Source organism: Panicum virgatum, chromosome 8K (assembly GCF_016808335.1).
Source record: "Panicum virgatum strain AP13 chromosome 8K, P.virgatum_v5, whole genome shotgun sequence".
NCBI classification, from domain to species: domain Eukaryota; kingdom Viridiplantae; phylum Streptophyta; class Magnoliopsida; order Poales; family Poaceae; genus Panicum; species Panicum virgatum.
In genome coordinates this window covers 46,163,895-46,176,543 of record NC_053143.1, presented here as the reverse complement: position 1 = coordinate 46,176,543, position 12,649 = coordinate 46,163,895, and the positions used below count along the sequence as shown (strand labels likewise).

Genomic DNA, 12,649 nt, shown 5'->3' with positions numbered 1-12,649 from the left:
ATTCTTACCATTACAAAGCAAAAATTATTTACTATTACAATTACAATGATCAGATTAATAACTCTTGCAAATAATAATGAAATTAGATAAAAAAGACGAAATGTATCATTAATCCTCAAGAAATCTCTAATTAATTGAAAGAAATCTCTATAACTTCTAATTACTTTGACACCCTTTAGTTCCAGGAGTACACTCTTTTCAATATCCATAAACCCTCTAGAAGAAAAATAAACCTTTATTTCTGAAAATGTATATGTCAGTAACCTCAACCCTGCGGTGATGACACTGCCTTTCGGGGGGACACGGTGCGGTACAAGGATGTCACCAATCAGCCAGTCGCAGCACCAACATTTACGATTAATAGGCACAGCACTTGGCACAGGCAGCATGCTCGTTGATATGCTCTCAGTACAACAACGGGCATGCTGACTGCGTCAAATGCTGTCTTCTTATCAATCGGAAGTGCTGGTGATGCGACCAACCGATTTGCGACGTCCTTATAGCGCATCGTGTATCCCCGAAAGGTAGTGCCATCACCGTTGGATGGAGATTAACGACGTATACTTGTTACGAAATAAAGATTTTTTTAGCTTCTAGATGGTTTCAATGTGAGCCTGATTAAATACATCACTAGAGTGTCAAAATAATCCATTCATAATACAAAAAATTCTAATATACTCATTTCATTAATTCATTCATGAATAAAAAAATCAACTATCCACAATATGGTCATATATACAAGTACATCACATGAAGTGTCTACAATCATTCTAAAAATTTCTACTATCCACATACTCATCTAAATCTAAAAGAAAATCACACCTACATATATATGCAATCTAGCTAAATGTCCAAGAAATGAGCTAACTACACATTTTCTCTATTTCTAAAGCATGAAATGAGCTATACAATCCAAGGAAGAAGAGAAAAACAAGCCCCAAACCTTTAGCGCCGATGGATGGATGGGGAATCAAAGATCTTCACAAATATGGTGAAGAAATGAGCAAGAACTCCTCTATCCCGAGCCAAGAACAGCAAGAAAACAAGTGAGCTGAATGGCTCGGGCGGGGGGAGAGAGAAGGGGATAAGGGGGCCAAGGCCTTTTGTCCCGGTTGGAGACACCAACCGGGACAAAAGGGGGTCCTTTTGTCCCGGTTGGTGGTTCCAACCGGGACAAAAGGCTACGCGGGCCTTTTGTCCCGGTTGGTGGATCCAACCGGGACAAAAGGCCCCTGTCCCCCCGCTGGCCCGGCTAGCCGTTGGACCCGGGACAAAAGCCACCTATTGTCCCGGGCCCAAAGGCTGCCGGGACAAATGGCCTGGAACAAAGGCCTGTTTTGTAGTAGTGCATGCCATTCTAAAATATAAATTAAAATAACCCCCCAAATTTACATATAAATTATGTATAATGCTATTATAAAAATAACTAGATAATCTTCTAAAATGTATATAGTATTCACGAATACGTCACTATGAAATATTCTTATACAACTTTTACGATGGTTGTGATTAATATGGACCGTCCATCGTGTGTTATAGAAGGATATGTGGACCCGGTAATAAAATAAAATGAGTCTAGTGTTAAAATAGGGTGGGTCCGGTACTCAAATAGGGTGTATCCAGTAGTAATACGACATGGGTCCATCTTATCATTCATTGAAAAAATAATTATTTTCTTAAATTCTATTCAGTACTTCACTTAAATGAAACAATACTCTAAAAATACTAAAAGCAGTGTTACTACTTTCTATAATTATTTTTAGTACTTTTCAATCACTGTAAAACACCTCATAATCTTAAATTAACTTCTAAATTACCCACTACGCTATTGTGAAAGATGACTAACAACAACCATATAAATTTACGCTTAAATTACCCACGTATGTATGATGTGAAATAGTTTAATACAAGTTATAATTTTTTACACTAAATCGACGTGGTCACTATTATAATATATGTCATGTAAATACCAACATATGTTATTATTTAAAAAACTCCCCTTTAAATCTACATTAAAATTACTAAATTATATTATTTAAAAAATAGTTAAGCTAAATTATGTCTATTTTATTTTTAAATCATCAACTTATATTGCGATAATTTTACCTAAACACATATATATTTTAAGAGTACTAGTGTGAAATAATTCAGCTTGTACGTACAAAAAGATGGTAGCACATCTCGATGGGCGAACAGAGCCGGGCGGGTGTGCGGCCTGCCGTCGCCCACGCCCTCGTCGTCGATGTCCGTTGGAATATCTATCTCGTGTCAGACAGAGCCTTTAATGGCATCCTTTAGTGGCATGGATACGATGCTCTTCGCGTCCACAACGTTATTCTCTCCAAAACCAGGCCCGCCATGAAGGAGACAGAAGTCCTGTACCCGGTCCTTCTCGTAAGCCACTTCGTCGCCATGATGCAGCTCGCCGACGCCCTCCTGGTCCTGGAGGAGGCCTACTCTGTTGTGGTCGCGCTCATCGACGTCACCACGGAGGCAGACATCTTACCGCCTTCGCCGTTGCCATCGAGCACGCGTCGCCTCCTCCAAGCCATGGCCATGAGTCACCTTCCATACAAGCTCTCTCGAATCCAAGACCCTCCGATCCAGCATTGTTCACGCCAACGCCATGGAGTTCCTCCTCGGGTACATTGCCCTCGTGAAGTGCTACAACCAGCGCCTGCACGACTTCATCAGCCAATGGCTCCGGGCCGGGCAGCGTCCAGGCCGTGGTCGACTGGTCGTGGCCTCGTGGGCACCGGGTCCATCGAGGCAGGCATCGACCCGTTCTGCGTCGCGCGCCAAGAAGCTCTGGATCCCCCTTTACACCTTCTAGTCTTCTACCCCATGAACAGCCTCCAGCCTCGCTGTATTCTTGCAGTTTCCTTCGATCTGCTCAGACGGCCAGCCAAGATTCAAGGAACTAGAAGATGCCTTAATCGATTTCCATGGCGTCCCACCCCTGCCGGCTTCTTATCTCATGGCTGAAATGCTCGAGGCCCCAGGCTGAAAGGACCGGTAGTGCGCTCTAGCCTAAGAGGGGGAGGAGGTGAATTAGGCAACTAAAAACTTAGACCTATGGCTCCAACTAGTTTGCACAAAATTAAACTAAAACAAGCTATCTAGATGTGCAACTATGGTTGTTCTAGAGTGAAACCCCTATCCCAAAAGAGTTTAGCAACATATACCCTTTCCTATCAAGAAATTACTCTATGAAAGTAAAGGCATACAAATTGCTAGTATGAAATGCGGAAGCTTAAAGAGCGGGATAGGAGATAGCAAACACTTGACGCGGGTGTTTATCCCGTGGTTCGGTTAGCCACAAAGGCACACCTACATCCACGTTGTTGTAGCACTCACTAAGAGTATTGCTACTCGGCCACCAAGTCTCTTCTGTAAACACAATCACGGTCACCTTGGCTCCGGGTTCCACTAAGGAGCTTCTCCACAAAGGATGGGGGTCTCCACGTCCCCCGCACAAAGATGTCGTCACCGCTCCACACCAAGTCGGAGGGTCGATGACGTTGCCGGCGAGCTTCACAGCTCCAAGGGGCCGGCGCACCAAGCTCTTCTTTTGGTTCACTAGAGAACTACAGCACAAGGGCTCAAGGCCTTGCAATCTCACTCAATAAGAGCTAATCTAGCACTCACACTTTACAAGGCTAGTGCTAAAGGCTAAGGATATGATCAATGGGCTCTTGTATGGCTTGGAGATGATCTTGGGTGTGTGTGTGACTTCTAGCAACTCTAGCAAGCTTCAAATGGCCGGGGGATGCCATATATATAGGCCACCAAGTCTTGTAGCCATTGCTCCAACGGTCAGCAGAAATCTGCGTATCATCGGATGAACCGATGCCTCTGCCTGGGGTAGCATCAGTTCATCCGGTCACTCTCAGACCCGAAGTAGCCGTTGAGCTTCTGACGCACTGTTTACTGACGTCATTACATCGGTGCTTTGCTCCGATGCATCACCGGTTCAACCGGTGCTGAAGGATCTTCTCCTGGGCGCTTGACATCGTCTCTGGAACAAGGTATGCCCAATGCACCGATGCCTTTCATGGATCCGTCGGTTCAACCGGTGCCTCACAGACTTGCATCAAAAGCCAGGCCATCGGATCATCCAACAACCATCGAATGCACCAATGCCTATAGCATCGGTTCTTCCGGTGCTACTGAAGTATCTCTGTCTTGATTTCTTTGACTTGGATTTCTTCACGGTCTCTTCAATTCTTGTACTTTGGACCGAAGAGGTTTCAGGGCGGCCCTTCGGGCCTAGCTACGCCTATCTTCTCTTTGTCATCACTTGAACATAAAAGCCTGAGAATTATCATCTTAACAATCATATTAGTCTCATTGATTGTGTTGTCATTCAATCACCAAAATCACTCGAAATGACATAAATGATGCCATATTTGTTACACAGTCATGCAGTGAGATATACAAGTTCATGACGAACGGGGTACTCACGGCATCCTGGTGAACACGTTCGCTTCGCTGGAACCTCGGGCGATCGGAGGCAGCTCTTGGGGATCAACGCCTCAACGGCTCCCCCTAGTCCTAGGCACCTACCCAGTGATAGTGAGTCCACGATGCATCGCGTGGCTTGATGAGCAGCGAGAGCACAGCATCCTGTTCCTCTGCGTTGGAGGCTAGGAGCCTGGGAAGTCAAGCACTCAATGGAGCAGCCGAAGCAGATCACCATTGGGCTTGAGAGGTTCGGCCAATGGTTCCTGTGGGGGCCGGGTGCGCGCCCCTGCCCACGATGACCCAAGACCCAAAGATGCCGTTCGAATAATGGCTGCTGCTCCAACCCAGAGCTCGACGTGCTCCTGCCCTCCCCAAGGGATTCTTGGAGAGGACAAAAGGTCGCGGCCTCGTCGTCAAGCTGTGCAGTGGGCGTCACAGGTGGACGTCCACCACTATATACGGTTAAAACAGGCTGCGGGTCGTTTTTTTTTTGCTGGGCCAAAGTTCGACTATGCTTATAAACAAAAGTTTTTTATTTCTGTGTATAAGTTTGGTCGCTACTCGCTTGTCTTATTTTAAAAATAATACAAATCTTAAAAAAATATAAGGTATATTTAAAATACTTATGATTATAAACAAAATCATAAATAATAAATAATATTTATAACTTTTTAATAATAAGAAGGATGAAACTTATATATGGAAATAAAACAACTTATTTTCTAGTAGAAAAAATATATTTTTATCAATTTTCATGTGCTTCTAATAAAACAAATATTTTTCACTTACTAGTAACCTACTCCCACCGTCTTGAAATGCGTTTTTAATAAACTTGGTGACATTTATAATAGTTTAACTTAGGACAAACTCTAAAAGGCCCTATATTTTGAGACAGATAAAATGAGTTATTTCAGAATTTGGGAATAAGTTCGCATGCCTTTCAGAATTTGACACCCTGACCTACATGTCAGAGACGCAAAGTAATCACACATGTCGTTGTAATGTGGGTGTCAATTTCTGAAAGGCATGCGAACTTAGTCCCATATTTTGAAATCTCTCGAATATAGTAGATTCTAGCATCAATACACAACTACTTAGGCTGAGGGAGTTGAATATGGACCCTATGGTTAAAATGGTTGTCTAGAAATAGTGAACCAATCGAACACTCCTGCTTAAGCTTCACGCATCTTGCCTCACTTAATTCTTATTCTTTTTAACCTCTATATACATGCCCCTCCCCCTCCAAACTCTGCCTGTGAGTCTGTGACATAGTACGGCAATATCGTCGCACGCCCCTCTGCCACACTATGCCGCTGCCAAGGGGTGCATAGAGGATGGATAGGGTGTGGCGACATGCAAAGGCCGGGCAAGATGGCTTGCTGTGTCTGGAGAGCGGACGACTAGAAATCAAAGGCAGGATGGGAAGAATGGAGCAACAAAGGGGTCGTACACAGTTGTGTAGATATTATGGGATTATTTTGTTTGCGATCTAATTTGACCGGTGAAATCTAGACTAATTTTGATAATATTTGAATCTAAATTAAAATTGGTTAAATAATTTTTGTCTTATCCACACGGTTTATTTAGGGTAAATAAGCCATGTGAACGAATGAGAATAATTTCATTTGGCTAAATTTTAATTTAAATTTAAATGGGGTCAAAATTAGTTAAAACTAATAAATCAACTCGTGCTCTCGCATGGGTTAGAGTCTTTACATGTATTAAACTTAACGTTAGTAGCTAAATTGATAGTGATATAAGTTGTTATAAAAAATATAGATGCACTTTTGTTTATCTAATTTTAAATAGTATAATTTGGTAATTTAAATACAGATTTAACGTTAGATTTCTTTTTTAAGAACCGGTATTTACATACAACTAAAGGGCTAAACACATTATATATTAAATTGATTATATCAATTTAGTTTGAATTATAACTTATATTATACTATCTCTCTTAATGCATATGTGTGTAGTTTAAATGTAGATTTATGTAGTCGTTGTAAGTCATATTACGTAATAGCATAATGGGTAATTTAGAGGATTAATTTAGGATAATCTTTCATAGTTACGTATATTTGCAGTTACCATGTAAATTTAGGAGGTTATCTAGAAATATTCATAATGGCATGTTGGTAATTTTATGTAAATTCAGGGGATTACTTTAAATTATATTTCATAATTAGCATGGTGTGTAATTTATATGTAAATTTAGGAGGCTTTACCAATGTCTTTGATGTTTTTATTCATGTGACCATACAGTAGGCCGTAGCGGAACTGTAGCAGTACATTTTCACACCTAATCAAACAATTCATATTGAACCGAGGGCTCTGCGTTAGGTACTAAAATTGGCACAAAAATAAATACAGAAGCGAGAAGTCAGATGGTTGCCATGGAAAGGGAAAGCACAAAGCACATATTTTATTGAAGATCAGTATATCTTGAGCAAGTTACATGCATCCAAAATCTGCATCATAAGTACCTGTTGAATTTAGTCTACTGATGACACCAAAATAAAGAGATCATATAAATATGTAACAATAGCACATGGTAAAATAAATGACAACAGATAAGAAGTTATTTGAAGTTGTATCATGGTTATAATTAAATTTGGAGTAGAATTATTTCATGAAGTACACATTCTTAAGTCCAGAATTAAACAAAGCCCTGCTTTGTAATATAAAGATGGGCACTGTGAAGCATCTTGGGGTTAATAGATGACTTTAATTATTTGATGGAAAAAATGAGTTGGTTCATAGTGATGTCGTTATGAAGGTAATTTTTATTTTTAGTAGAACAAAAGATCGGAAAAATTTTAGACCATGACTGGCTTGCTTTGTTTTTTGTTTTATGGACTCCATGCAAAAGTAATTTACTTTAGTGTGAGATATTGACAATTAGGTATACATACCGATGGTGCATCTTGATGACCGTGTAGTGGCATTTTGCGACAGGCAATAGAAAATTAAATGCAGAAATTCTCTCCTCATATGGTGAAAACAACTGTTTGTGCGGGTTCCTCATATTAGCCTTCTGCATGGTACATGAACCATATTCCACCTTGATGAGAGAATTTGAATTTATGATGCATAGCACAAAAAAGGAAACAGGACAAAGGAAGACGAAGAAGAAAAGCAGAGATGTACCTATTTCTTTAGAAGAAGAAAAAAGTCTTGTGCTCAGAAACAAAGTCAATTAAGAGAGGACCTCTAAATTGCGACTACAAACTATATATAACACATTTTAACACTTGCGAGCAAAACATTCATAGCATGGAATATAATCAGCATGCTGCCTAATAGAAGCTAAATTAAAGGCCAGTCTTTTTGCTATCCTAGATACTTTGGAAAATCAAATTTAAATATGGAGCTCCAGAGTTGCAAAATCTATGGGAGCATAATCGCTAGGATGATGCACTATACAGAATGTTGTACCACCGATCTTTTATAGTTTTCTTAACAGTGAGATCTATTTGTTGACCATTTTATATTGTGACACATGTTCTCAAATCAGCTTCTGGGTACACCAAATATACTGGGTTACAGGTTTCATCCCTTGCACAAAGATAGATAATGTCTTATAATGTACATCCTTCTAATCAGTTATTGTTTCAAAGCATATCATACTATGAAACTGAAATTAGTAGAAAAGAATACTTTGACATAAAATGCATTTAATTTATGTAGTACAATAGTATCCTGTAAAGAGATAAATTGTATTTTTGGTCTTGAAATAGTTTAGGAAAAAATGTATTCTGCTCTATGGAACTCTGAGCTCACCTGAAGAACCTGCTTAATTTATCCGTGTATTCAGGGCCTAAGGCAACTAATCGGCCTGAAATGAAGGAGAGTTTTAAGACAACAACCATGGATATATGACTTACATGAGAAACAGGGGTAGTTAGATTTGGCCACCTCTCACAAAGTGATTGGTGTGGACTTGTCTTGTGTGCAGCCTGTGCTAGGATTGGTCTACTCCAAGATAGTGCGGGCAGGCACCCACCACTACTGTAAACGCGATGAAGAGAATTCATCGACTTGTTATGTGACACTGCTGAATTAACGTCTTAAATTAATGGTTGGAGCAAAAGAGCATGAAGTCAGAGCAGGGAAGCAGCTTTACTACATCATGCCTATCTTTACTACAACTTGTTGAGCATTACCTCGAACACATCATCCACATCTCTGAAGCCATATATGCTTGTGGCTCTTTAGTCTGCCGTCACATGTTTCACAGCAGGAGCTAATGCTGAAGACAAACCAAGGGGCGAGTAAAAGGTTGAACACTTGAACATGTCAGATGTGGTGGACGACGACCATGATGGATCTTGCTAGTGTGGCAAGAGAAACAGAGGTTCTTGTTCGCTTATCAAGGAGCAGGGATATGATCTGCAACACGATGTCATGGCATAAATTGAAGACGAATTGGTCTTGCCAGGATGAACACATGCCGTGTCATATTAGCATCAGCTACAGTGGCTCTGGTGCTCGGTGAGGATGGTCTCGTCCGTGAGATACTTCTTACCTTGGACTTCCCAACCTGCATACCACCGGCATATGCCGTATCTCGCAGTCGTCCTCGCACGGTGCCGGTGCCGCGTCTCCTACCACAGAATAGAATGGGGTTAGGATCGACTGGAAAGAGGGAGTGGATGAACGGGTCATGAGAGAATCTGACGTTATGCCGCCGGCTGAGCATGTAGGCCAGGGGCTTGAGCTAGCGAGGGAGAAGGCAGGGGCGCTATGTGGTCTGGTCAACTCATGGGGGCTCGATCAACCTTGCCCTCCTAAGCTCCGGTGGTTGTTGTTGCCGACCTGCTGTGCCCATGGTCAGATCTGGGAGACGGGGGAAGATGTGGCGATAGAGACAGTGGAGGCGGCAAGGGGATTGCACACCGATTTTATCCCCCCCCCCACATGCGCTTCGGTTGGTTGAGCGCGTGAGGCCTACGTAGCGGCACGCGGTACAGTGCAGTTGGCAGAGACATAGTGTCCAGTGGAAGAATGGAGGAGGGGGGCAGCCAGGCCGGTGCCGCTATGGGCATAACAGGAGAAGAAGGCGAGCGACAGCGTATCCTATCGGCAAGGCCCTAGAGCAGGGGAAACGGTAGCGGCCCCAGAGCGACGCCGGGGGGCGGCACTGGCGCCTTCCCAAGCAACAGGACAGCGTCCTTTCGGCAGGGAAGATGAAGACGTTTACAGGGCCACATGAGTTCGGAGGAGCCGGTAGAGCTATGGGGTAGAATGGAGCCGGAGAGGCAGATGTCGGCGGCGGCTGGTGGCGGCGACGACGGGTGTCCAGACCCCCGCAGCAGGAGAGGAGTCCATGAGCCCCGCGACCGAGCTGACGGCGGGTCATAAAACGTAAAAGCCCATGATGAACAGTGCAACACGGTTTCGCGTGGAACCGACGCTACGGTCAGAGGAGCGGAGGAGTGTGATGCTGCGATGGACGTACAGGAGCGCAAAATGCATCACAGGGCGAGAAAGCTACGCATGTTATGAACCTTACTATTTTTGTGAGAATTTTTTAATATACTTTTTTCTAGCACGTCTGGTTGGAATATCTAATTAGTAATAGTAAGATTTGATTGGCCAAATTTAGACCTCAAACCAAACAGCCACATAAGTGGGAAAGGCCCAACCTTCCTTTTATTTGGGGCATATGGTGAGTTTTTTTGGCCCAAAAAAAAAGCTTATCGGGAGACCGCAGGATTAAGAAAAGGTACTCTCATAATAATAAGATACATAGAGGTCTACGAAAATTAGGAAGGAGAATAGGAGACAGCTACAGATGCTCGACAAGCAAGCACAACAAAGTAGCGACACCAGGGCCAGCAGGGCAAGTGGTCTGGTCCACAACAGCAATGCATGGCATCGGTGCCTCACCCATCGTTTGTTGATCGGTAGTTTGACAAAGGCTTGGATGTGGTAGCAGCATGTAATGCAATCCATGCACACTGGTGTATCGTCACAGAAACGCTACCCCTCACCTTTAATCTTCAATTCATCTCCTGCCTGATGGCTTCTTGGAGAGGACCAGTGGCCGTGGCCCGTGGCTTTATTGTCAAGCTGGCGCCGCAGGTGGACGTGCTCTATCATCACAAGACGACAGGCGCGTTCTTGACACGCTGCGGGTGGAACTCGGTGCTGGAGTAGATCACAATCTAACGGACTTCGCAATGTTGTGTTGGCCTTTATATGCGGATCAAAAGATGAATAAGACGTTTATGGTGGAGGAAGCCGATATCGGCAATTCGGCATGTTGCTGGATGGGTGGCGACATGGGTTTGTTAGGGCTGAAGAGGTGGAGGTCAAGGTGAGACTAGTGATGCAGTGCAAGGCAGGGGAGCGCCTTAGAGAGAGGGTGACAACGTACAAAGAGGCCGCGGCCATGGCGTGGAAGGATGGTGGTTCGTCCAGAATGGCGCGTTTGTCCAGTTCTTGTCAGATGTGCGCAATGTTAGATTGGGCTTGACGCTTGGCTGATGCACAGGATCGTGGGGGCTGTGGCACAGAGGATTTTGCGAAGACGCCATTGGTATGGTCTATGATGCATACACATCCTTCATTTTGCTTGGGAATCCAGGGAGCGAGGCAAAAAAGGTACGACTGAACATGATGCGCAGAATCCAAGAAACCAAAGGAATTCTAGCGAACACGTTCGTGTCGCTCGAGGCTCGTGCGGTGAAAGGTCTTGGGGATCCACGGTGGTTCCCCACGATGCCTCCGCTGTACTGCGTCGGGCCATTGGTCGCCGGGTACAGCGAGGCCACAGAAAGGCACGAGTGCCTGAAATGGCTCGACGAGCAACCAGATCACAGTGTTGTGTTCCTCTGCTTTGGGAGCGTAGGGACAGGCAACCACTCCGAGGCGCAGCTCAAGGAGATCGCCGCTGGCCTCGAGAGGTCCGGCCACCGGTTCCTATGGGTGGTGAGAGCCCCTTCCCACGATGACCTAGAGAAACCATCAGACCCCTGCGCTGACCCAGACCTTGATGCCCTTCTGCCCGAGGGCTTCTTGGGGAGAACCAATAGCCGTGGTCGCGTAGTCAAGCTATGGGCACCGCAGGTGGAGGTGCTCCACCACCGGGCGACGGGGGCGTTCGTGACGCACTGCGGGTGGAACTCGGTGCTGGAGGGGATCACTGCGGGCGTGCCGATGCTCTGCTGGCCTCTGTATGCGGAGCAGAAGATGAACAAGGTGTTCATGGTGGAGGAGTACTGGGTTGGCGTGGAGATGGTGGGGTGGCAGCAGGGCCTGGTCACGGCGGAGGAGGTAGAGGCCAAGGTAAGGCTTGTGATGGAGTCCGAGAAAGGGGAGCAGCTCAGGGCACAGGTGATGGCACACAAAGAGGCTGCAGACATGGCGTGGAAGGATGGTGGATCGTCTCGCGCGGCGTTTGGCAAGTTCTTGGTGGACGTTCACGCTGGCCTGGGGCTAGCACGCCGCTGAATTACTAGTAACATGATTATGACGTTCTTACGCGCGTTACATTATTATATTACACTCCTACTCTCTTTGAATGGAGGGAGTAAGCTATGCAGTCCTTGAGGTTTTCTTCATGCGTCATGTACCTTGTTAGTTGTTTGTACATCTTTTTCTTAAGCCCACATCTTTTGGTATTGCGACAATGTAATAATGTTGTGTTGTTCGTATAATTTGGACAAGATATGCTTTAAAACAAGTTTGTTCCGCGTGCACCATGCATGCATACAGCCCAGAGAGGACTTATAGCTCCACTAAGATCATTTTTAAATAGTTTCAAAAATTATTTTAATCTAAACTTTGAAGAAAATAACTCATCTAAATATCTTCTACATAGTCATAACTTCAACTCTACGATTTTCTAAGCTTATAGTAACCAGCTCCACCTCCAGAAAATTTATATAGCTGGAGCTATCCCAAACAAAGCATGATGCCTCTTTGTCGGATCATCGTCGACTAAAGCTCTTCAAAAATAAATATTAAATGCCATATGGCTCGTGACTTTTTTCTACCATAACAGGATTGTAATTGACTATGTTATATATGAAGGGTACTGGTCCTATGAAAAAGGGAGAACTATGACCATATATGGAAAAAGCATATTGAGTAACTGATAACTAACTTTCAACATAACCAGACAAATCTTGCTCTTTGAGCCACACCAAACGGCCTCTAAACTAATGCTTAACCGGCCTCT

The 12,649-nt window shown here is 44.0% G+C and overlaps 1 protein-coding gene and 2 long non-coding RNA genes across 3 annotated transcripts; 1 reads left to right on the top strand and 2 right to left on the bottom strand.

Annotated features, from left to right (window-relative positions):
* Nucleotides 1-6,684: 6,684 nt before the first annotated feature.
* Nucleotides 6,685-8,010, bottom strand: LOC120644885. Its single transcript, XR_005663971.1, has 2 exons — nucleotides 7,377-8,010; nucleotides 6,685-6,932 (listed from the first exon to the last, which is right to left on the bottom strand). It is a non-coding gene; the product is annotated as an uncharacterized LOC120644885 (long non-coding RNA).
* A 572-nt stretch (nucleotides 8,011-8,582) lies between these two features.
* LOC120644884 lies at nucleotides 8,583-9,063 on the bottom strand. The gene is made up of 2 exons (XR_005663970.1): nucleotides 8,990-9,063; nucleotides 8,583-8,853 (listed from the first exon to the last, which is right to left on the bottom strand). It is a non-coding gene; the product is annotated as an uncharacterized LOC120644884 (long non-coding RNA).
* Nucleotides 9,064-11,052: 1,989 nt separating this feature from the next.
* LOC120644883 (anthocyanidin 5,3-O-glucosyltransferase-like) lies at nucleotides 11,053-12,122 on the top strand. The gene has a single exon (XM_039921633.1). The coding sequence runs from the start codon at nucleotides 11,083-11,085 to the stop codon at nucleotides 11,917-11,919; it is 837 nt and encodes a 278-aa protein (XP_039777567.1). The 5' UTR covers nucleotides 11,053-11,082; the 3' UTR covers nucleotides 11,920-12,122.
* Nucleotides 12,123-12,649: the final 527 nt, after the last annotated feature.

What these genes read in the sequence shown, in the direction of transcription:
- LOC120644883 (XM_039921633.1), top strand. Translation starts at nt 11,083, where the DNA reads ATGATGCGCAGAATCCAAGAAACCAAAGGAATTCTAGCGAACACGTTC.